This window comes from Ambystoma mexicanum, chromosome 1p (assembly GCF_040938575.1).
Source record: "Ambystoma mexicanum isolate Mex_15411 chromosome 1p, UKY_AmexF1_1, whole genome shotgun sequence".
NCBI classification, from domain to species: Eukaryota; Metazoa; Chordata; class Amphibia; order Caudata; family Ambystomatidae; genus Ambystoma; species Ambystoma mexicanum.
In genome coordinates this window covers 590,390,903-590,416,728 of record NC_090921.1, presented here as the reverse complement: position 1 = coordinate 590,416,728, position 25,826 = coordinate 590,390,903, and the positions used below count along the sequence as shown (strand labels likewise).

The following is a 25,826-nucleotide window of genomic DNA, read 5'->3' as shown; positions in this document are numbered from 1 at the left end:
CCTTACCCCTGCGTACCATCACCATGGCGGATGGCTGTCCATGCACAATCGCTCTTCTTAAGCTCTTGCTATTAATCCTTAAATCCATCCAGTGTCTAGCCCACCCACGACCCCTCAAAATCAGCACTCCATCTCTCTGTTGAACATTTCTGTCAACTGCTCCCCTTATGCTTCTAGCACTTCTGTTCCGATTCCCTACTCGCCCCGCTTCACTGGAACGATCTCCGCCAGACATCAAAGCCAGCCCATCAGTTTAAATGTTCAAGACATGACTCACACACCACATGCTTTCTGAGGAAGGGACTTCTGCCACCTCCCCAATACTCTTCTCCAGCTGCCCCCAGCCCCACCTCTCCTGATGATGTGGCACACGGTGTGCAGTCATAATGTCGACAGTCAAAATGTCGACAGTCAAAATGTCGACAAATAAATGTCGAAAAACAATAATGTCGACAAACAAAAATGTCGACATTTTTCGATATTTTTTCGAAATTGTGTACTTAGTGTAAGAATAAATAAATAAATAAATATATAATAGATTGTGTTGAGTATGAGGGGTGGGAGGGTGGTTGGAGGGGGTGTGGGGGGGTGGCAGGGGGTGTTGGGTGAGGGGGGGTTGGGGGGGGACCCCCCCAATAGTAAATGATACTCTTTTTTTTAATTTATGTATTGAATAAATAAATAAATAAATAAATATATAATTAGGATGTGTTGAGTATGAGGGGTGGGAGGGTGGTGGTGGGGGTGTGGGGGGTTGCAGGAGGGTGTTGGGTGAGGTGTTGATAGTTTTAAGGGTTTATAGTATAATGTCAAAAAAAAAAATGTCGACATTTTTTTTTCGAAAAAATGACTTTTTACATTATAAGTATAGGATGTCGACATTATTATTTTCGACATTTTTTTTTCGACATTTTTGTCTGTCGACATTTTTTTTTCGACATTATGACTATAAACCGTGGCACACGTATGTAGATATGTAAATTATGAGCTCTACCAGATGTATCATATGCTGATGCAGCGATTTCTCTTTTTCTCACTCGATGTGCACATGTCCTCTCTCTGTCTCTCTCACTCTCTTCTCCTTTCTGTCTCTCTATCTCTCTCTCTCTCTCTGTATCTCTCACTCTCTGAGCTAGAGTCACATTGTTAGTTGTCTGTGTTGGCTAGATCTACCGAGCCATTGCTGACAGCAGCACTATCAGAGAAAACACACATATATTTTGAAGGGCGGTATTGTTTTCTGAATGGTTTAGAGCAGGAGAGCAGAAGTGATAGTGTGTTCACCGGCCTGGTATTTGGGGGCAGCATTATGACTGCATGGGTCCTGCAGAAATGTTGCCATCACTCTACGGGTACATTGTCCCTACTGGTGGACGACACCGTGGGATGAGGCTAGGCTCTGCGGGGAGTGCTGGGTTTCTGTCAGACTCTGCTAAGGACCAGTAGACGAGGCTGCAGTATCTACAATTGCATTTATCATCTAATTATCCAAACTGATAATAGGTTTTAATCTCTGTGCAACCTTTTCCAAAAATAGAGGACAATTTGAGATAATAAACGGTGTGTTTATTCAGCAAAATAAACTAATAGAAAACGTTTATTTATCTGTGCTAAGAAGTACATTGACATTTCTATCTCTATTGATCATTTACGTATATACTGAAGAACATTACAATTGTCTTAAAGGGTAAAATACATAATCAAATCCTAGAATAAGCATATTAATTATTCTCAGTTAGAAAGATATTATTACAAGGTAGAAAGTCTCTTACACTTCGATTGTACTGTTTCGAAATATGCCATTTTGGATTTGTAGGGAAAGAGAAATAATATCACCAATGCTGGTCCCTTGCTGCTTTGCATAAAATCAAACAAAATATGGTAAAATAATAATGACTTCAGCAATTTATATTTGACAAAAGTGCCAATGATGAAAGGATTGAATGCTTGCATCACTAAGTATATAATGCACCTAGAGATTAGTGCTCATTTAATTTTCATACAAAAAACTAACATTAGAGTGTCTATAACTATGAACCATATATGCCCATTCTGACAACACCGGGCTTTGAATGAGAGAATAAAATGGCTGTGACATCTATCACTCCATTGTAATCCAGGAATTGGGAGAGCAGGTGGGGCAACCCCCACCCTTGAAGCCCTCCTCCTTACAGCTGTGCAGTGGCTGCAGGTTCCATTTTAACATTAAAGAAAACAAAACGACCTGCAGAACAGGAGGTTGGGTGCTCACAGGATCCTATACATAGCCGCTGCTATGCAGTTACCATTGTTTTTGTGCACCTGTTCCTCTGGCTTTCTGCTTGACACTTGCAGTGGAGTGACAGGTGTCCTGCTGTCCCTGAGGTCTGCTGAATATGAAATAATGTAACACCATAGATATTGTGAAACTGTAGTTGCATCCAAATGTAAGTTTAAAAGTATGTGTGTGGGTAGCAAATTGTTTGAGATGTAAATATGTTTGTGTAACTTTTAATGGGTGTGTGTGCATGTGAGTGAATTTGTGAATCTGTATGCTTGCAAATATGATAGTTGTGTGTGTGTGTGTGTGTGTGTGTGTGTGTGTGTGTGTGTGTGTGTGTGTGTGTGTGTGAGAGTGTGTGGATATGTGTGTGTGTCTGTTGAGAGGCAGATGAATATGTCATCCATAGCTTCTGCCCCTACCCCATCTCAATGTTGCACAGGTGAAAAACGTTACACACTAAGACAACTAACACAAATTATGCTGATGACACCCAGGTTCTCATCAGCCTCTCCATTTGCTATGAAGAGGACTCCACGCGGATTAAAAACCTCTACCTGGAGATCCAAGCCTGGATGGCAGAACACGGCTTATGCCTCAATGATGAAAAAACTGAGCTTCTTCTCGTCGGATCCCAACCACGGCTAAACAAACTGGACCCCTGTTACGCTTCTATCAACATAGATGGTAACCTAATTACAGTGGCCAAAGAAATCAAAACCCTAGGGGTCTACTTGGAATCCACAGTCTCACAAAAAAAAAAGTAAACGCTACAGCCTCTTCCATGGCCTCCACAAATAAGCTCATCAATGCCTGTAAGACCTTCCTCTCATTATCTAGCTGCATTACCCTAGCCAGAGCACTATTACTCTCAAAAATCGATTACTGCAATACTCTCTTCCTTGGCACCTCACAACGCAACCTGAACAAATTGTATGTGCTACAGAATAATGCCCTCAGAGCAGCCCTGAGTATCCCGCGACACTCTCACATCTCTAGCTTTAGACAAGATGCCCCTTGATCCCAGTATGAGACCGAATCACACTCAGATCACTCGTCATCATCCACAAGTGCCTCTCTAATGACGCGTTCAAGTACCTGGCAGATAAATTTAGCAAACACATTTCAGCCAGACCGAGAACGTTGTACTCCCATTGCCTTTCCATCCCAAATTCTCCCTAAAAAAAGCAGGCGGCTCCAGCTTCCCGGTCCTAGCAGCCAAACTATGGAACGCTATACCGGGGAAACTTAGAGCAGAGCCCTCCTTTTGGACCTTCAGAGCCTTAACCAAGTCCTGGATCGCCAACAAGTACTCTTCCACTGGCTGACTCTTCATCCACTGCCTCATCACTGTATCGTCCTATGTTTGCCTTCTGACCACCATGTAATCCGGTCACCTGCACATAGTGTCATTATCATGTATGTATATGCATAATTTGTTGTAACTTGCTCTAAGTCTCTGGCACCCAGTTACCTCAGGGTTCGGCGTGTGGTACAAATAAAGAAACTAAACTAAACTGTACCACCCTTATCCCAGGCAGGTACAGCAGGAGATGGACACAATCTAAATTTGAAGATGGCACGGGTAAAACTAAACCAACGGTGTGACAATATATGTGCATGCATTAGACACAAAGCAAATGTGCACTCAGCATGAAGAATGCAAACACCAGGTAACACATGCGTTTATACCTGAAGAATATTAACATGGCATCCATAAGACACAAAGAATACTAACAAAAGCAAGGTATAAACTGAATGCTTCATGAACGACACACAAATATAGCTCACTAACATAGAAATGCAACAGTAATGGGCAGCCATCTTTTCCGAAAGCCACAATACTTGTTTAAGTACATGAAAGGCCTCTAGTCTTCATGAGAACTCAAAATGCTGAAATAACAAATTCAGATCTGTGCAGGGCTCAGACAGTAACTAGCAATCCAAGACAAGGTTACTGTAAATTAAGGGAGGGTGAGAAGGTTGAAGTGAAAGCCCCACATAACAATTACAAAGACGCAAGCAATATATTATCAGATTATTTAACAGTGTAACCAGCCTTTGTATACCAGGTACGGGACAATGATAAGCCAAAAGAGTCCATGAAGAATAACTCAATAGTGATCACAATGGTAAAACAAACCATAAAACTCATTCCAATATTAGCTTAAAACTGAATAAATGCATGGCGAAATAATTCCAAACACAGTCTCATCACATGTGACACATAATTGAAGAACATTGTCTATTAGCTAGCAACTAACTTAGATAGGACACCTGCTGTACTCCCTACACATACACCCAGAAATGAGATGCCACACAAGGCCAAATACAAAATGATCACCCTGGATGATGGCTTAGAAATGAGGGTTGGTATCTTCTTTAATTGAAAAGAAAGCAGTCCGTGGACCTCTCTCCTCCAACTGCTATCTGGCTCATGCCTTGATGACCTGTCAGTTGTCTAAGGTTAGTCGGTAAAGAGCTAACCAATCAAAACCACTGATGTTAGGCCGCCCATTATGTATTATGCCAACGAATTACAGATTGTATCGTTAATGTCTTTTACTGTTACCAATTTACAGGTGGTCTCAGGAGTAGCCATCAGAATGTCATAACCCAATGAAATATTTTACACATATAGGGCCTCATTCCGAGTATGGCGTTAAGGGATAGCGGCCACCGGTAACGAGACCGGTGGCGGTGATCCCTTACCGCCATACTCCGAGTTCCCTTTGCGCCCTCGCCCTTAACGCCTGCTTTGAGCAGGTGTTAAAGTCGAGGGCGCAAAGGGGCCTCCAAGCCAATAACGGTGACCGTAATGAACGGTCACCGTTATTTGCATCTTCCCCATTCCCATTGAGCCCTATGGGAGCTCATTTGGGAATGGGGAAGAGCCTTGGTGAATGGGGAATTACCGCCCCGCCAACCTTGGAATGGGGCGGTAATTCCGCCATCCACCAAGGCGCTGCCGGTCCGGGTACGGCGTCAACCAAGGCGTTAATAGCGCCATTGGTTGTCGCCGTACTCGGAATGAGGCCCATAGTCTGTATGTAGCCAATCCCCTTAGCCAATCCCTATTCCTCGTAGGTTGTGTACTGAGAGATTATATTCTGATGTCAGAAATGACAGGTTTTGAGTATTAATCCATTGTTTGTATTGAATCAATTGTGGGCTCCAAGACTTTGTATGTGTGTATGCTGTCTTTGCTTTATTTGGATAATATTAAACCTGGGTTTTGCCTTTCACTTTGTCTATTTCTGTTATTGAGTCCGGTTTGATCTGGCTCCATAACCTCTATGTAATTGGGGATGTCCCGGGATTTCTTAACATGTGTGTGTACATTTTTGACTGCGTGTGAAAGTACATAGATGCATGCATTTTTCTTCAAGGGCTAGAGGGGATTGCACCAGCATCATGAAGATGAAACAGGCCCTCATTAGGACCCTGGCGGTAAGGGGTTTACGCTAGCGTTAGCTGCGCCGACCCCTTACCGCCAATTCCGAGTTCCCAGAGCGCCATGGTCATTTTTCCGCCCGCTTTTTGCGGGCGTAAAAATCCATGGCGCTATGGGACCTTGGTGTTGATTACGCCACCGTAATTTACGGTGGCGTAATTAACTCCTTCCCCACTCCCATTATACCCTATGGGGCCGAAATGGGAATGGGGAAGGGTAAATGGGTCAATGGGGACTTACCGCCCCGCCGACCTCGGAATGGGGCGGTAAGTCCACCATCCGCCATGGCGTAAACGGACTTTACGCCATGGCCGGAAAGTCCGTCGATGGCGGAAAAAATCCGCCAGGGTCGTAATGAGGGCCACTGTAACAATGGCATATATTGTGGGTGCATTTTCATGAGAGTGATTTACCATGGCAAATATTGTGTGAACAAAATCATGAAAGTGATGTACAGTGGGAATGCTGGCATGTATTGTGGAACATCATCATCAAATGAATTTACAGTTACAGTGCTCAAATATTTTGTGGCTGCAGTTCCTTGTAAGTGATTTATAATGACAGTGCTAGCATATACTGTGAGCGCATCATCATCATCAATGTGGTTTACCGTAATGATGATGCTACTGGTTTGATGGAGCAGCATCATGAAAGTGATTTCTAATGGCAGTTCAAATGTTGTGGACACAACTTCAGCTTCTTGAAAGTGGCAAAGCTGTCAGGTAGTGTAAGTGCAGCATTTTGAAAAAGTTGTAAAATGTAGCTTTGTGCTGTTGGTGGCAAGGAACGTATTGGATTTGTTTGATGTGTTATGCAAGAGAACCAATTGTATATTGCATGTGTGTTCACCCTGTTCTTCTTTTTGTACTCGTTTATTTTTAAGCTCCCTCGTGCTCTCAGCGGCTCCTACTAATTTAGGGAGACATTTAGGATCTTCCACTGAAAATATTCACCAACCGCAATTGTCCACTAATAATTTAGAATGTGGTGCCACCTCCTGAGGCATGGCACCCCCCTACGCCCCAAACCAAAGAATACCTCTTCCACCGGCTCCAGGGCTTGCCTACTTCTCTTTTCTGGAGATAATGTTTCGTTTCCCATATAGGTGATCATCTTTGGGTTTGTAAGTCACAGAATGTTGTGTATTTCCAGTTCCAAATTTGCATTCATCCTTATGAAAGATTGATAGGATTCCTGTGTAAACTCTGGCACTATTCCCTTACTGTATTTCTTATTTAGATCTCTTACTTAGTCATTGTCATTTGGTGTATGTCTTGTTTTATTTTTCCTCCATTTCCATCATCTTCATCAGGCATCCATTACATTTGTTTCTGGCTCCCCTCCCCAGCAAATGCGTCCATCACCTGTTATGTGTCCTATGTAACTCATTTCTGTTGGAAATGACATTCGTATCAGATAATGAAATCAAACATGCACCATAATAAATGTATGTCCAATGTGTAACCCTCTAGTCACTGTCCTTCCACTGTTTACTCGTGTGTACCTTCAATGACTATAATCAAACTGAATACTGTATGCCTTCAGATGCTGAAATGTACGGTCCAAAAGAGTTCCTTCCCCGTTTGTGATGTAACCAAACATGTGCATTTGAGCTCTGATGTTTCCCCTTCTTCTCCACGCCCTCTCTACGCTTCCTCGACTACAGCACTCAGAAGAGCCGGGTTTGCATGTGGTGCAATGCAAAACCCCAAATAAATAAATACATAAAGAGATCTCATAATTATGCAGTACATGATGTATGCAGTTTGTCACATCTGTCACAATTGAAACGTAGCCAGTTTCACACCCTTACACACACCACATACAAACTGTGTTTTGGAATGAATTATGGACATTACTGTTCAAATCACTTGCGCGGTATGTACCTTCCTGTGGCTCATATAAGCCATCTGCACAATCGAAATGGCAAAGCCCAAACAGATGATCAATAAAAACCTCAACCTAGGTACTAAACTGCTCAAGTTGGGCACTTTCAGCTGGAGGTGTCTGGACTTGGCATTACATTTCCTGAAAAAGTTCTCTGCCAGTCTGCACTTCTCTCTCCATACATATGGAGTGATCGATCAGCGTTACTGCTTTGAGCCTAATTAAGGGAGCTATCCTTAAACAAGTATGGGAGCCACGGGGGAGGGAAGGTTATTTGATTAGTGTATTCGGGATATCTGAGCGTACCCGTGCCTTGTGGGATGCCATTACACAATACCTGCCATCTGGGGCTTTTCAGGACTTTTGTAGTTTGGGCTTTTAGGTGGCGCTTTCGTTCCACCTATAAGCCGAAACGATGGCATTAGAGTACAGATAGGGAAGAATGGCCTAAGATGAGCGACACAAACTTGTAGGTTGTTTGCCCACCCATTGACTTCCCATGGGCATGGCAATCTTTTTTTGTTTCTTTTTCTTATTGTGCATTCAGTCATATGAAGACGTTTACAAATAGATCAATTAACAATCAGATTAAAAAAAACAAAAGGGAAGAATACATTCAACTTAAAATATGCTTTTGTTCCACATATAGAGAGAAACAAACTGTATAATAACATTCACATTTCATCTGATCTACATTATAATGTGATTTGGATCAAATGCAATTCATTCAAGGGTTTTAGGAGTGCAATAGACAAGAAAACTTCTTACCCAGCTGAGAGTCTATGCCAACATTCTTGGGTGTTAAGCCAATCACTATCGTGTACAAATCTAGCAAAGTATTGTTCTCTGAATACGTGTGTGGAAGTAGAGGTTATCAAGAAATGTCTTACATCTTGTGGATAACCCTCACAGCACAGATTACATTCTCCTGCCATGTGCTGTATACTTTGCCAGATTCTCACTGTTTCATTAGTTTTGACTAGATTTAAACGAAAACACAGTAATTCGGCACGCCAGATTGGCTTTCGAAATTTTCTTATATAGGAGAGCAAATGATTACTCGATTTTTCACAAACACTAAAGTTTCTGGTGTTTTCCATTTTACTGAATGAGGCTCTAGTTGCGATCCAGTCTGCTCTCATTAGGGCTCATTTTACCTTGTCAGGATTTGCAACTAGTATCTCACTTGTTGTTTCACATTTTTGAAGGCTATCTTCAGCATCTGCTTGAAGACTTGACAGATATTTACTCTTTTGCGACACTCTATAATCTCCAATGTCTTCATGGAGAGAGTTCTTTTGTGGATCAAGAATCGATCTTCATAACACAAGGACTTTCCAATTGAAGAAGGATTGTAAAGACTGCAGTCCCAATTCGTAGCGCAAACGAGAAATAGGTGGAGAGATTGGGAGGCGCAGTGTCCTTTTCCACATCCGACCTTCAAAAAGCTGGCCCAATTGATTTCCATGCCAAATAACATAGCTGGGATCACTTTACCTTTACAGAATTTTATCAGTGGTAAAAGTAAGAATCTACAGAGAGAATTTAGAAATGTTTTCAGTTGACTTGTATATTGAAATGTTTTATTTTCCAGTTCTATGGGCAAATCTGTTAATGATAGAGTGGAATTCAGGTGAAAGCCTAAGTAACTTTTTTTTACAACCGGCAAAATGTGTTGTTCATAATCCAATGTCTGTGAGGTTGTTTTCCGTATATTATTATATTGGATTTTAGTGAATTTCTTTCACCAGCATACAGTTCCATTGCGTTAATTAGGTGTTGTAGCCTGACTGGGGTGTGGTCAATTAGTGCTATATCATCATCATAAGCTAAAACATTTATTATGCATTTACCTTCAAATGGACACACAAACGTATGGGCTTGTAAGAAATATCTGATCTGGGCTAATGTTTGTTCATGCAGAGCCATGATAATACTTAACTGGCCTTCTGGGATGTTCCATTTTGTTAGCTTAAACCATAGTTTTTCTCTATTGACCAGGTCAACAGCTTTTGATAGGTCAATGGACTATGTAAGTTGCCATCAAATATTTTTGCAGGCTTTGTTCCTTTGTGATATTCAAGGTTAACCCATTCAGTAAGGTGGATAGACATTACCGGAAGCCATTCTGGTGTTTGGATAAAATTGTGCGACAGTCCACACCTTTCACCAGATCTTTCAGTACTATGCGAGGACATATTTTGCTGTCACAATCAAAAAGAGAACTATCGGGCGAAGTATTGCTGGATTAGTTCTATCACCCTTTCTATATATTGGAATAACAGTAGCCCGTTTCCAGGACTCTGCAAGTGATTGGGTTGGATAAGAGACCAGGTTACTGAGTCAGATTTTAGTATCACATTAGTTAGGCCATTCGGGCCAGCTGCCCGTGATTTAAATTGTTTTATAACATAACCTTCTATCTCTTCTTTTTCAATGTGAAGTTCACATTGAACTTTGTTTTTTGTTGCGACCCGATAAACGGGTAGCTTTTCTGATGTTTTGGTAAAATATTTTATCCAGGTGTCATTGGATATCGTGTAGGACTGTTGTACTCCTTGGGATTGTGCATTGCCATTAATTAGAACCAACTAATGTCTTGCTTGTGTTGGCAATAGGGCTTGAAGCATGGTTTGGCCATTGTGTATGTTACACATGATTCTTCGTTCACGTGACCAATTTCTGTATTTGTTCTTTCATTTTTTCTTTTCCAATTCAAAAATGTGTGCGAGCAGGCCTATAGATTTTAGGTTGTGTAATTATTTTCCTTTTTCTGCATCGGTTTCTTCATCAAAAGTATGCAGGTGGTTCTTTATTGGTAGTCCACTTTTGGATTTTGGGGGATTGGAGATCCCACAGAAATTCAACAAAATATCCGGGCGTTTGTGTTCCAAGGCCACATTATACAATAAACTCTTACTTAAAATGTTGTTTTTGAGCCCTGTTAGCCAAAACAAACAATTTGGTTTTCTGTTGGGATTTACTTGCAATTTTGAGGTACATGAATTTTGAGGTTTGAACTGTTCCATGAAAAAAAGAGGCTTGTAAAGAGCTGTGATCACTATGTTTCATGAGAATAACATTGACCCTTCGGCAGCAATGAAATAATTCAGCAGACACTACTATATAATAGATTGTAGATTTTGCTTTGCCATTCGTCCACCTTGGTGCAGGGGGAGAATCAGTGTTTACATTACCCTTAACAATTATTAAATTCCATAACATGTGCTAGTACCAGCTTTGGAAGAATGCCTGACAATGGATGAAGAGTATGCATTGAAGTCACCACCGATTATGATTAAATCATCAGAAAATAAAATATTAATTTCAGTAAGAATGATGGCTAAGTCCTCAAGAAAAGAGAGTAGTCCACTGCTAGCGGGATTCCAATAAATGTTGATCAATAGCAGGCCTTTGTTGTATTATCCCACCTTATGACACATCTAATGGCAAGAATGCCTGATGTCTCATGACTTATACATTCTAAGTCCCGACCAATGGTGTTTTTGATTGCAATCAGTAAACTGGTTGAGGGAAGACCCCCATTTATATGAGTAGCAGGCAGAGAGAAGGTAGTAAACCCATCAACATGCAGATCTTCTAGGAGCCATATCTCCTGTAGGAAAACTAGATCTTGATCTTTGAAAATGGCACGGCTAGTAGCTTTGTCTCTGAATGATGCCAGTCATCTTGTGTTCCAGCTCATAGGGTTTAGATCTTCTTTTCCCTGTAGCAGATCTTCTGTGATATTTAATCTCTGAAATACCTCGGTCAGAATATCTGGGAGCAGAGTCCATAGATTGGATTTCTCTTTAATGGCCATTTCTGGGTTTGTACTTCGAGGGACGGAATCTGTTATTGTTGAGCGTGTTTGTACAGGTATTTTCTATGTGTGTTATCAGTTAGGTCGGACCTTCCATTTTTTGATTCATTAAGCATGAGAGGCGTTTTGGTGATGAAGACCTCTACACCAATTTTTAAGCTCACTGGCATACATGCACAGTGCTTTCACACCTATATTTTATTTTATTAGCACCCGGCGAGGGCGCAATCAGAATGAAAGAGCCATTCTGATTGCCCCTCGCCGAGTCGTTACCAGGCCGGGAATCCCTCTGTCGGGATTCCACGGCCTTTGTCCCGGCGGGGGGCGTGGCAGCCCCTCAGCCAATGGAGATGCTCGAAGCAGGGCCATCCCCGCTCCGAGCCTCCCCAAGGCTGAGAGGCTACCTTCGCCCCCCGCCGGGGACAGAGGTAAAGCTTTTCTTTTTTTCCTTCCCTCCCTCCCCCCACCTCACTGCCCTCCCCACCCGACTTACCTTCTATGCCTTGGTCCCGGGTGGGGGATGATGAAAGCCTCCAGTCGTGTGAATACTCGGAGCGGGGACATCCCCGCTCCGAGCTACACACGGCTGGAGACTTCCATCGTCCCCTGCCGGGGACCCAGCTATGTTTTTTTTTTCGTTTTCTTTTTTTTTCCCTTTCCCCTCCCTTCCGCCCTCCCAACCCCACTTACCTTCTTTTTTTTCAGGAGCGGATGTGCTGGAAACGCTTCTGTTTCCAGCGCGTCCGCTCCCGATGGCCGCCATGGAAAGGGAAAACGGACAATGTTTTCCCTTTCCATGGCGGCCATTTTCTTTGACGTCTTTTTTTTTCCTGAAACGCAGCATTTCGGGAAAAAAATAAAGCTTTTAGTGCCCCGGTCATACATTCTTTGCGGGCCGGGGTACTAATAGCTATATGCCCCTCACGGCGGGGGCATTCCTGAGTCTGGTAAGGCCCCGGGGCCTTCGTTAAGGCCCTCGCTTCGCTCGGGACCTATAACTATGGGCCCCGGGGCATTACCTGAGTCGGTAATGCCCCCGCCGCTCGGGGCATATTGCTTAAGTATGAGTTCCACTATGTGTGTGCATTTTTCAAAGGGAATGGAGAGGCAATCAATTTCTTGAGTGGAGAATAAATAAAGGTCAGACACTTTTTTGTTTATGCCATGATGTTGCTTCGGTTTAGAGCTTTTTGGTCTTTTTTCTGGTTTACTTAATGGAGCAACACTTTGAGTGCAGCAAGCAGTTTGTAGAGATGTGTAGGGCTTACAAATTGCAATGTTTTATCTGTGCATGTGTCATTAGTAGGTAGTTCATTCGTCTTTGAGGGTGTTGAAAAACAGACTCCGTGATAGTGCTGCTGACTTTGCTTCTGTCTCAATTTTTCAGAAGACTCTTCCTACAAAAAATTGGAGCCAACTACAGAGGCTTGGGGGAATGATTGCTTTGCCCATCTGTTCCATGGTTTGTGACCAAATACTGATTCTTATTTTGGTGGTGATTGGATCTATGACACTAAGTCCTCCAACGTGTGGTCAATTAAGTCATTTCTCATTTTTTCTTTTTCATTTTTTGGACAGTTGCTGAGTAAGAGTTCTTTGTTTTACTCTTCTTCTTGTTTTGCAGGTTGGATTATGTAACATTATTCAAAGCTTTAAAAAAGTTCCTTTTTCCTGCTTTCTTCAGTTTCCCAGATTTGTGCTTTTCTCCCATCTTGTTTGATTGTCCAGGATCTTCGGTGGGCTGGGTGATACTTTTTTATTTTCTTTTTTCCTGTTTTTTACGTTGTTTTTTTAGTTACAAGGGTCACGTTTTCTATTTCTTGATTGTTTAGTGTGTGAGTCTCATTTGCTATGCTGGTTTCTTTCAGCAACAGGTGTAGTAGGTTGCAGTAGTCTCTTGTTGATTCTTGGATATGACATCTTTCTCTTAGTTAGATCCTTCATTGAGTTCATTATCATTGATTATTTGAGCTGGTCCCATGAATTCTTCAAGGACAGACATTGAAGAGGAGTATCGTCTCCATAAAGACGGGGCACAGATTCATAGGCCGGCTTGATTTTGTGCTGTCTGCCAGAGTGGATTTAATGTCATTCCACATTTCTTCATTTGCATCTTTCAACAACCCAAGATCTGTTGTTGGGACTTTCAAGCTGTCTGTGTGAGTTTTTTCATTTTTTCATTTTTTGAAAGGAGGTCTACCAAGCCTTTTTGTTGATTGTTTAATGCAGCATTCAGACCGACTAAGGAGGTTTTGCAGCTACCCACCCACTTCTTTTGGGAGCTCCATCAGAATGCCTGAATACGTGTGGACCTCTTCCTTGAGAGATTCAAACTCGTCTACAAGAGCATTGAGAACGACGCTCAATGCAGCAACAAGAGTCTTGTGATATGTCTACTTCTGCATTATGAATGCAAGGGATACTGCTGGCATGTGCTTTAATAGATCTTTCTCTTAAATGTGTGCTTCCACTAATTGGGGCAAAGTAGTGGCCATTTGGAGTATTTATAATTGATTGAGCAGCGGTGCCTTGAATGACATGGATATGCCTCTCACATGGATTTAGCTAGAGGTCCATGTGGTTTTCTTCCATGTGTGATTGGTTTAAGCTTGAGAGAGAGGGTTGGATTGTGCAAGCCACCCACGATATATTCTTTAAGGTATTTAGGCTCAGTGATCTCTTTTTAGATGCTGCTAAACTCAATATTGTTTGTTTCATTGAGGATGTTGGCACAGTGTATTCCAAATTGTGGTGCATGTTGTCTTTTACTAAATGATTTGGAGCTGATGGAATCGCCATCAAGTTATGGGAAGCTGTCACTCTGTTATTTTCGTTTTCATTTTTGTTTTCCACACCGTTTCCCACATCAGCCATTTCTTCAGGATTTTGAACACCAAGAGTGACCGCAGAGAGAGGAATTCTGCTGATGTTACTTGGTGGCCGTTGTGAGATTTCAGGACATTTGTGCTCCGGTGCTTTTAGGTCATCTTTATAGGTGATGCTTCGTAGGCTATACATGCTGTTTAAAGTTGAAGACTGCCGCAGCTGATGTTGGGTGATGTAAATGAGTGTAGAGTGCAGCACCAAAAGCTTTATTCATACACAGTTCGAAATGCGTGAAGACACTGATTTTGTAAATGACTGCACTTACCCCATTTTGCTCCTCTGTGTGAGGCAAGTTGAGTCTGGGTTCGAGTCAGCCACTCGGCTAACACGGCCAACACACTCGTAGAACTTTGCTGCGCTTCGCTGGGTTGGGGGGTTTTAAACAAGGTCTTCCTCCTCTCAGGAAAAAAAAGTGAAGAAAGACTCATGTAGAGTTAGATGAATATTGTGCTGCAGACCATGGCCAAAAAACTTGCAGCACTCCTTTGCACTTTGCTGGGTTGGGGGGTTTTAAGAAAGGCCCTCCTCCTCTCAGGAAAAAAGTGAAGAAAGACTCATGTAGAGTTAGATGAATATTGTACTGCAGACCACGGTCAACACACTCACGGCAATCCCTATAGCCATTCCCACCCAGTGCCTGATCCTCCCCGCCCTAAACTCATCATCATAGGAACTCTTTGAGCTCGCTTTATTCAAGCCTTACCATCAAACATTGCGCCAAAGTACCTGCCAGTGTTTTCTCAAGGCAGTCTTCTGAGAGTTAATGGGCCTCATTACGACCCAGGCGGTAAGTTACCGCCTGGGCCGTGACTTTACCACCATGGCGTAAACTATGTTTACGCCATGGTGGTTGGCGGATTTACCGCCCCATTCCGACCTTGGCGGGGCGGTAAGTCCCCAATCCCCATTTACCCTTCCCCATTCCCATTTTTGCCCCATAGGGCATAATGGGAGTGGGGAAGGCGTTAATTACGCCACCGTAAATTACGGTGGCGTAATTAACTCCATGGTCCCTTAGCGCCATGGATTTTAACACCTGCAGGTGTTAAAACCTCCATGGCGCTAAGGGACCTCGTAATCAGGCGGTAAGGGTCGGCGCTCTTTACGCTGCCGTAAACCCCTTACCGCCTGGGTCGTAATGAGGCCCAGTGACTTACTTGGAGCTGAAAACCTGCCATGGTGTAATAATAATGTCTTACACAGTTCTGCCATCAGCCATACGATTTATAAGCACTATGCATATCCTTTACTGAAGTCCTGTAAAAATGAGCATTGGCAAAGCCAACAGTTAGGGCTTGTCTATAAGTATTAGGAATTTGCCAGGCACTGCTATTAGGTGCCCAGGTGCTCATACCATTTTGCACCTGCTACCCTCAATGGTCAGTTAATACCACTACACCAGTTCCTGAGCAAGTAACTTTGCCATGTCTACACAAAAGCCCAAACTGTTGGAATTACATTTTGAAATTGCATTGTGCTCCATAGGTGAAAATGACGTCAGCGCATCCGGAGCCACACTAATGGCATTTGCGCATGTGCGTCCATCAGCAGCATTAAAAGCATGCTGCACCACTCCTGAATGTGTGTGCATTCAGGAGTGGTATATGTTTTGTTTATTAATGGGGCGCAAAGCCTTGAGCTGTGAGGCTTTCTTCAGCTGCCGCTTTGGAACCTATAAAGCTCTCAGCGAATGAACGATTGGTTTCTCTGGGTGCCCTAGCAAAGCTTTGAGATCCATGTGTGGTATGCAGGACAGGTTGCAGAGTGTGAGGCAGAGGGATGGTGTGTTTGCAGATAACGTGGCAATCCAGTTTCTCTTTCTTTGCGTCAGCCTGTCGCAAGCTCACATAGCATTAGTTAGAAACATGCTCGGATTGGCTTAAAGGGCAATAGGGCAATGGCCGAAATGCAGGCCCAACATGCTAGTGTGGGCCACAGCTTTTGGTCAAAGTGGGCCCGCTTTTTGGCCCAAAATGGGCCAGTTTGAAGAGTTACTCCACTGTGCAGTTAGTAGTTTTGACCAATGTGCTGAACAGATATTCTTATACATATATATGGCCCGATTCATGGAAAAGTCGGCAGTTATCCCGCAAAGGCTGCAGGTCGAGAATGACACTGCTTGAGCCTGCATGCAGAATTTATTCTACGCACTCCACCTATTCATGGAATTGTTTGCGCAAAGTAACGGTATATGAAATTCTTGGCAGGAAGGCCCCGACATGCCCCCATGCAAAGCAAAAACAGACACAGGCACGAATGCATGCACCCTTCAAACAGTGTGTGGGGTCCCCCGCAAGCAAGCCTGCATCTCGGGGACCCTGCATAGAATCCCCTGTAACTGTTAGCGCCACCAAAACAACATGCGTACGATTTATCGTCACTCAGGCAAAGCTCAGAAAATCTGTGTGTGAACCCCCGTAAACCGTTCCTGCAACCCGCTACACTGTGTACACGCACCCTTAAGTCAGATCGGAATCATGGCTGCGTACACGCACCGGTAAATCAAACACACAATCTTACCTCTACGCTGTGAATCCTTTGCGCAAGTATCTGTATGCCTGCCTTCGCGTAGTGGATAGTATGAGGGCTTTGCGTGGCCATTTCCCCATCGAGAGGTTGCGCACTTGGATCCATGAATATGTATCATTCCATGCAATAGTTGCGTGAAATGGACTGCCCACAGGCCATAACGCCCACTTTTTTGCCTTGTTCATCCTCGTTTTCCATATTCCGCCCCCTACAGTGCCCTCTGCGCAAGCCACGCCGATGCTCTAGGTGGCGTCTCGCGCAAGGCACTCAGCATTTTGCACGCAGTTTGGCAAGCAAAATCCGAATTTTATGTGCAGATAATTCCATGAATCGGGCCCATAATGTAAAATTTGTGGCATATTTTACCAAAATTATTCTATTCAATATTTACATATGGGCGCTGGTCTGCCTTATCCGCTCGTATGGACTTAACTGTTATTCCTACGCGGATGATACTCAAATCCTGATCCGTTTGGATCAGGATCATATCAAGGTCTCAGCTTCTCTTCATGACTGTTTGACATCAGTTGGTGTCTGGATGGACCAAAACTGGCTCAAGCTTAATGGCGATAAAACTGAGGTGATGTTGGTGGGTTGCCCTCCCTGCCCGTCACTATGGACCCCTGCTTTTTGGCCTACTTCACTGGGCCCTCTGCCTTGTCCAGTGGGCAAAGTAAAGAATTTAGGAGTCATTCTTTCTACCTCCCTGTCCATGACTAATCAGGTCTCTACGGTCTGTCAATCCGCCCATCACCAGATTAGGGTACTTAAGAAGGTCCTCCCTATGATCCCAGAGGCTATGCGTCCTCCTGTGGTAGCTGCATTAGTCCTCTCACGGCTGGACTATTGCAATTCCTTATACCTCGCTCAGCCGACGGGCCTTCTCCAACGCCTCCAACGTATACAGAACCTGGCAGCTAGACTGGCCACAGGTTCCCCCTATGGAGCTCATATCTCGCCAGTGCTTCGCCAACTCCACTGGCTCCCAGTGGCCCAGCGAGTTAAGTTCAAGTCACTGTGTATTGTCCATCGAGCTATCCAGGGCCTAGGTGCTGAGTTTCTTCAAACCAAATTTGTTCGGTATATCCCAGAACGCAACCTTCGTTCCCTGAACACCAATCTTTTGGTGGTCCCTAAGTATAACCGGGAAAGACTCGGTGGCAGAGCCTTTTCCATTGCTGCGGCAAGGCTGTGGAACACCCTCCCACTGCCACTCAAGTCTATCTCTAACCATTTGGCTTTTAGGAAAGCCCTCAAAACTACTCTATTCTAACTCTCTGACTATTACTGTTCCTCTTGTTTGATAGCTTCCTCACCAGCGCCATGATGCCCCCGGGCGACCGTGCGCTCTACAAGTTCAGGTAATAATAATAATAATAATAATAATAATAAAATAACCAGCCTTGGGTACTAGTCAAACAGTCAGTTACAAATGGAACGAAATGCCATTTGCGACTATGAGTCACTTTTTCATTGGTGCCAAAGCGGATTTAATGCCCCAGCATGACCATTGTACGAAGATAATCCAATTTTCTAGCCAGGGCCACGACCCAACTTATTCTGGTGAATGTCTAACATGATTGCAGGAGTCCACTTCACAACGATCTAGACATTTAAATCTACGCCCCTGAAGACCATGAATTCAACAACGATCTGTTCTGCATCCAGGGGTGAACTGGCCTACGGTAAACTCTGAAGATGTTCCTGTAGGACTCTGCACCCTGGACCACTTTTGTGTGGTATTTACACATTTTCCATTAGAAAAGGGTTGGGCTTGCTGACAATCTGGAATATGGGGCCACTTTGAAAATGATTTCCAGGACCTCTTTTGGTTCCCAGTCCACCCCTGTCTGCATCGTCCTTCTTCAGCCTTTCCCTATGATGCTAAGCAACTATGGTGGGCCTAAGGGAAGCGCTCCGGGTGAATGGATATGCACGTCCAGTTAGACAGCTGCCAAACACAGGAGCTGAAATGCAAGTGACCCGCACCTGCATTAGCATTGTTCAACCAATCTCCAGCCAAAGCTAAGCAGTAATTGATAGCACATAGCTATCAAACCCGGCAAAAGCTAAAGACATGCACAGGGGCGTTGCTAGGGGGAGGCTAAGGGGGCTATAGCCCCTGATCTTTTGGTTGTAGCCCCAGATAGAATCTCAGGAGCTACAGCCAAAGGACTAGCTAGCCCCCAGTCCCAACAGTTCCGACATCAACTTAGCCCCGGGTCTTTTCCAGACCTAGCAACTCCCCTGGACATGCAGTACTTGAAGTTTAAAGATGAGTCGTTGGATTGGTTCAATTGTGTGGGAACCAAAGTAGTCTTCGGGTAACCCAGAGTTAACCGTTACTGATGCCTCTGGGGATGAAGAGCAGCTTTCTGGTAGACCGCAGTCGATCTGCATACAGTGAAGTCAATATTAATCCCCTCGCAACCAATCAGAATGACGTTCGTTATGTAGTTAATAACTACTGATATTGCCTTCATTTTGAATATTCTGACTTCAAATGCGGACATGGAAACAACAATGCAATTTCTAGGCAAGATTTAATTTAAGGAGGCGCTGCCTCTCTGGGAGAATCAGTTTATTTCAGTGCAACATCCAATTTATCGCACTAAAGGGAAAGCTAAAACATGTGAACACACTTTCCCTTCCTTACAGAGAAATGGTGTACTTTTACGTTACACCTAATGCATATTCATGTTCAAACATTTCCAGTCATATTACAAAATAAAAACACATTTTTTCACTAACATGGTTTGAGTATTTATTTTAAACACTATAAAACGTTTTGCACTTTAGAGCCTCGTCTCCAAAAGCTATATTGCTAATACAAGTATGTGTTAAAAGCATCATAGACCTTCAAAGGGGCAATTATCGCGTGGGATAATAACCCTTTCTCAACTTATTGCACGAGGCTTCACTTCATAAGGTTCCCTCTCAATTGCCTTTAACAGCACCAACGTTTCACAGGTGTGGCTTTGCTTTTTAAAGGGCCACAGCGGGCTTACATGGAATGTCTAGCACAGTGCAAAGTCACTTTGCAATGGTGCAAAGTCACTTTGCACTACCAACAAACAACCCGATTCACAGTTCAGTGCAAAGTGTATTTCTGCAGTGCAAAAAAGTCACTTTGCACTACCAACAAACAACCCGATTCACAGTTCAGTGCAAAGTGTATTTTTGCAGTGCAAAAAGTCACTTGGCACTGGTGCAAAGTCACTTTGCACTACCAACAAACAACCCGATTCACAGTTCGGTGCAAAGTATATTTTTGCAGTGCTAATTGGCATTGTGCTGCAGAAATACACCATGCAAAGCTCTGTGCATCAGGGTGTTTGTTGGCAGTGCAGAGCCACTTTGCAGAGTGCTATGAATTCGATGAATTCTGCCCCGTGACCCTCATATCTGCCAGACCAGAAGCTTACTTTTGCTGCTTCCGTGGTTGCAGGGCTGTGTACCCTCTTTTGTTTATGGTGTGGCTGCTCTTTTTGGATTCATGACCCAATAGGCCCGAGAGTCTTGTTATTTCCATTGCGAATATATACATTAAAAATGACCTGTGTCTGGTCTGTAAGGTGTGCATCCTGTGTACGCCTCTATCAGTTGGTAGATTAGATTTCTGCTATGGTAAGTACACACAGAACTGGCACTCACAATCTTAGGAACATACTCTTAAAAACACAATCTTACTTTTTTTTTTATTGATTTAGCTGATTGCTCAACTTTTTAATTTACACAAAATGTGTTTAAAAGTGCTTATAATAGCCAAAAGAACATGAAAACGTTTAAGAGAATACATACATCGATACATAAGCAACGCATAAGAAGGCATATAACAACATAGAAAGAGAGAAGGAAAATAAGAAAAGTAAAATTAGAAATTGTAAACTGTAAAAAGGAAAAGATTGCAATAAAATCAACTGATCGTTTGTTCAAATTGTTCAACCTTATACATGGCATAGTTGCTTATTTCAAAGTTATGACTTTGGCAATAGGTTTCGCTTCTCAACAGGGCATTATCACCAGAGGTTGTTATTACCAGTTACATAGAGCACACTTAGCACTTATCGATGTTGCATCCCATGAGGTTAATATGCTAATCGGCCCTTCTAGATCTAAATCATTAAGAAAACCAGTAGTGGCTATATATAAACTCATATTTTGTGTGGTTAGTATCACTTAAGTGGAGTACATTTTGTCTGTAAAATGTTTGATTTGACCTTTTTGTAGTGTTCTGAAATCCTACATATGTGCCTGGTCAAGTACTGAAACATTACAACATCTGTTCTACTCTTTTCAGGGACAAATCCTCTGCCACCAAGAAACTGAGACGACAGAAGAATGAGGGAAATGCAAAAGCAAAGGAAAACGTGAACGTGACATAAAAGAGTAAAACAAAGTAAGGAAAAGTGGAATATAGATAAAAGGAAAGAAAAAATAAAGAAAGAGAGGATGAGAGGAAAAGAGGAAGACAGAAGCAAGTGAACAAAAATAAAGCAACACAAAAACAAACATGCACATGAAAAAGACATAAAAAGAACAGGAAACCCTTAAACGTCAAATGAAGGGCAATGCAAAGCAAAAAGAAAGCAGGAGGAAAATAAAATAACACAAGGAAATAGGAAAACAAGTCAAAAACGAAAGACGAAGATGAAGATTTAAAGAAGAAAAGAAAAAGAATCTGTGCAAAGTGGCCCAAAGGAGCGTTAAAATAGGATTTAGTTTCAAACTCCGAACTGATTTCCCAAAAAGTTCAAAAGCAACAACACCTGGAAACGCCCCAGGTATTCATCATTCATTACACTAACAGAATAAGGAGGACTGTGCCTCCGGATGACGCATTGGAAAACCACATGCCACAGATGACACACTTCCTAAATGAGCATCGAGCAATCGAGCATCGACCAAGGCAGGGAATTGGAATCTGTGAGAGGGAAGTGTGGTAAAGGGGGCATGCGAGCGATTTCCGGTGAATAGCAGTAGCGCGTGGAAAGCCACATCTTTTCTTCCTAGGCGCTTTAACATGTTTGAGTAAAGGGCCACAAAAAGCTCCACTGACAGATAGAAGGCATTTGGAAACTGCCGAGCAGACAGATAATTGAGGAAAGGGGTTCAAGGATCCTATTGGTTTAAATAAGGGTCCATAGACCCTTTGTTGGAGAGAAAGCATCTTAGTCAATGGAAGGGTTCCTGTTGCGACTGGAGGAAGAGGGCCCCCATGACAGCCCACCAGCGATGGGCCCGGTCCTCCGGGGGAAGAGAGGAAGCAGCTTGAGGCGCAAGCGGGAATTCATGCCGGATGAAAAGAAGGACGACATGTACTGGGAGAAAAGACGCAAGAACAACGAGGCTGCCAAAAGGTCGCGGGAGAAGCGGAGGATGAACGACTTTGCTGTGGAGAGCAAGCTGATGGCCCTCAATGAGGAGAACGCCTTTCTCAAGGTGGAGCTGCTGGCCTTGAAGTTCCGCTGTGGACTGATCACGGCTGCAGCCTACAGCCAGCAGGCTCATGCTATCCGCACTGCCCTAGAGCTGTACTACAGCCGGTACAAGCAGAGTATTGCGGAACACACTCCCCAAAGTCGGGAACCTGTCTCTCCAGAGACTGGGCTCTACACACCATCATCCTTTGCTTACAGGCCTACCTCGGAAGACACCTCCTTAATAAAGGGTCTGTCCATGGAGGGTACCTTTTATTATGCAGATAAAGACATGGGCAAAAGAAAACTGACCAACATGGATGCCAACTTTGGCAAAGTTGCCTACCAACCAAAGGAGCATCAGTCAGCTTTCCGATCAGTCCAGCCTGCAGGTTTCAGAAGCTACCCCTACTGCTACCCATCAGTGTATGGGACCAGGGTTTCAATCCCAAAGCCCATCCTGGCGCAAGTGAACAGGTGCAAGCACCTGAAAAGCCTCTTGGATGATGCAGTGGCAGAGCACGCGCCCATTTCTGATGCGCTCTTGCCTAGTGATTCCCCGCCATGCCCCGCTGAAGGCTGTCCACAGAGCAGAAGCTGCTCTGCTCTGCCACACAAGCTCAGAATCAAAGCCAAAGCCCTGGGGGCTACAGTGGAAAACATGCCAGACTCATTGGCAGCGGCGACAGAGAAAGTGGCAACTAAGGAGAGACCTCATACCCAAAAGATTTAGGGTGACACTGAAGAATGACATTGACAAAGGGTTGGGCGGACAAGCAACCCTGTCACTCACATGAACCTGAATGGACTTGACAAGTTACGCTTCAGGCATTGGTCTCTGCTTCGAAAGTGACTTTTTTTTAATGAAAGCGGAGTAACATTTTTTTTTTTAACTAGCCCGAAGTCTAGCCTCAAAGCCATGCTGCTCTGCTTTGCCCTACTTCCAAGACAAGTGAGTTGCCCCTGAGCTGCCCACCAGCTCCAGTTTCTTGCATCTCATTTAAAAATCTCTCATTTCCCGAGACAGAGCCACTGGATCCTCGCTAAGGAACTCTGTTTGGAAAACACAGGAGATCTGTTAGGCTTGCCAGCTTTCGCTCGTTGTACTTCTTTGGTACTTTAGACCCACCCCCAAATGTTCACACCTGGACCAAGGTGTTCATCAGACCTACATTGACAAAGGGACAACCCTGGATGTGAGATTCCTGGTCACAATGTGCACATGTGTTTGTGTAGCACACTTCACAGCTATAAGTAATGTTTGATGAATTTCAAGAGTGTTGACCATTGGAATATTTCTAATTTTAAACGTCGTTGTGAAATTTTGGGGGATTTTAGATATTTATCTCAGGAACGTTTGAGTGTTTTTTTTCTAGTAAAAATTGGCATTAATGTTGCTCCTTTTGAAAGTATTTTAGATGTGTGTCCTCTGTGTTTCGAGACTAAGGGCATGTTGTGTTAATGCAAATGAGATGGTTACTGCAGCACTATAAATGGTACATATTATGCCATGTAACGTTTGCTATTTTATTCTGAATGAATTGGACATGTGTAACGCAGAAACTGCATCGAGTGTCAAAGGCCATGCACTGTTTTCAGATATGCTGGGAGCACCGGCTGTTCTCACTTGGGAAGCATTCAGACCAGTACCTGGGGGGATTGCTAGTTGCCGTAAAACGACACTGAAATACAACGGATGTGAGCTATGAGAGTTTGGAGTTACAGGTAGTTGCTACAGTAAATGCTGGAAATGTTATATATGCGCGTCTGAATATTTGTCGGTCATGCATTTAAAAATATGTTGGCACGGTTCTACGTGTTTTTGCCCTGCAGTTTTCACTGAAGAATAATTGTTACCGACGATTTTTAACTTTATTTACCGCAAGGTGCAGGGGGAATCCATCTGCAACCAACACTTCTCACCCGCCCACCCTCTCCAGCACCCACTACTGCCTTAGCCAAGCACCTAGGGACTTCATTTCACCAAAATGCCAGGCGTAGCAGAAGTGACATCTTGACCTCTGATGACATCACAGGAAGTGATGTAATTTGACACCACCCGAAGTGACATAACGGGAAGCGATGCAACAGGACCTTTCACCCCTTGCAAAACAGAAAGTGAAATCACATAGCATTGTTCCTAGGTACACTGCAAAAAATGTATGGATCACCATATGTATCGTTAATATCAGTGTGTATAGGTCCATATTACCAAATTACTGTGAATGCAGGCAGACATCCAAGGCCAAATGATAATGATGTGTTATTATATAGCACTTATGCTTAAGTGCTTTATATAGGACAACTATACATATAATATCCCCCAACCTGTGTTGGTACTCATTTATCAATCTCAGAAGGATTAAAGGCTGAGTTGGCCTTGTAAGGATTCAAAACTGCAACCTACAGATCACACACACATCTCAGCAGCGAGCGCTCAACCCACTGAGCTATCTCACTGGCTATGGCTATCTTATCGGCTATAGTATAATGAGCAATTACATGTCTGAATGTTCTCAAAGTCAGAAAGCATATTGCACTCTGTAGTGGATACCATTAAACTGGTCATTGAGATTTAACAGCAGGCCAGTTCATCTGCAGCTTTGGTGCAAAGTTGGCCACATGTCAAGCCTGCGTGGATCTACTTTCCAGGCGTCCGAGGTTGGGTGGTTCATAACTGTGTATTAAAGAATTTAGAAGCGCACTCATACAGCATCCCCTACTCTGGGCACTCGTTATCTCATGCAAGCAAACAAACATGCAGAACAGCAGCATGCCATGTGGAGAAGAACGATAGACATATTACAACAAAGGATTAATTGTGGCGCAATGAAATCAAGGGCTACTTTATGTGCTACGGTCAAACGTTTCTACACTGTACACATGTTTTGGGAACAAGGATTTTGTGAAGCAACCGAGGAAACCGAGATTGAATGTCTGGTTATGATCGTAGCAGAGACAGCGGTAGAAAAAACATGCTATAACTGAAAATTGAGAAAAAAGCAAAATACATGTAGTCCGACATAGATGCTTATTCTGCTCTAAATGCTTTTGGATGTTTTTGTCTGCATTGTGAATTAGGGGTTTTTAAGAAAAGACTACGTCAGTGACTCACCCCCTGAAGTGTGCCTGAAATAAACCTTTAATGAGTCTAGAAATTATTGTATAGAATTACATGATGACATCACAGTAGAATTCCAAAAAGACAAATTATGTATTATTCCTATTTTTCTTGTTTAGGTTCACTGCTCAAAGTGTTACACTTGTGGGACCCCCTATCTTTGCAGAAACAATCTGCCACATTGCGCTGGCCACAGCCCAGGAACTTCATTTTTTTTTTATGGGTAGCAAGGGAGACCACAGAGGTAGCAAGGGAGACCTCATCGCTCTTCCTCATTCCAATACTTAAGTTAAGAGATGTATCAAAGCTAATTCAGATGGGAAGGGGCCCAGAGAACAAACATTGCTGGCACTCAGCATGTCTGATGCAACTCCATCACCATCTTCATTGCTGTTATCTCCTGAGAATTTCCCAGCTTCTAAGAGAATTCCCACTTGCAACACTCC

At 43.3% G+C, this 25,826-nt stretch overlaps 1 protein-coding gene across 1 annotated transcript in view; it reads left to right on the top strand.

The window, feature by feature from the left end:
- Positions 1-25,364, top strand: part of LOC138576228 (nuclear factor interleukin-3-regulated protein-like) — a 211,902-nt gene extending 186,538 nt beyond the window's left edge. Inside the window, exon 2 of the mRNA XM_069649540.1 lies at positions 21,140-25,364. Within this exon, the coding sequence (XP_069505641.1) occupies positions 22,018-22,992 (975 nt within the window). The 5' untranslated portion in view covers positions 21,140-22,017 and the 3' untranslated portion in view covers positions 22,993-25,364. The remainder of the gene's footprint in view (positions 1-21,139) is intronic.
- Positions 25,365-25,826: the final 462 nt, after the last annotated feature.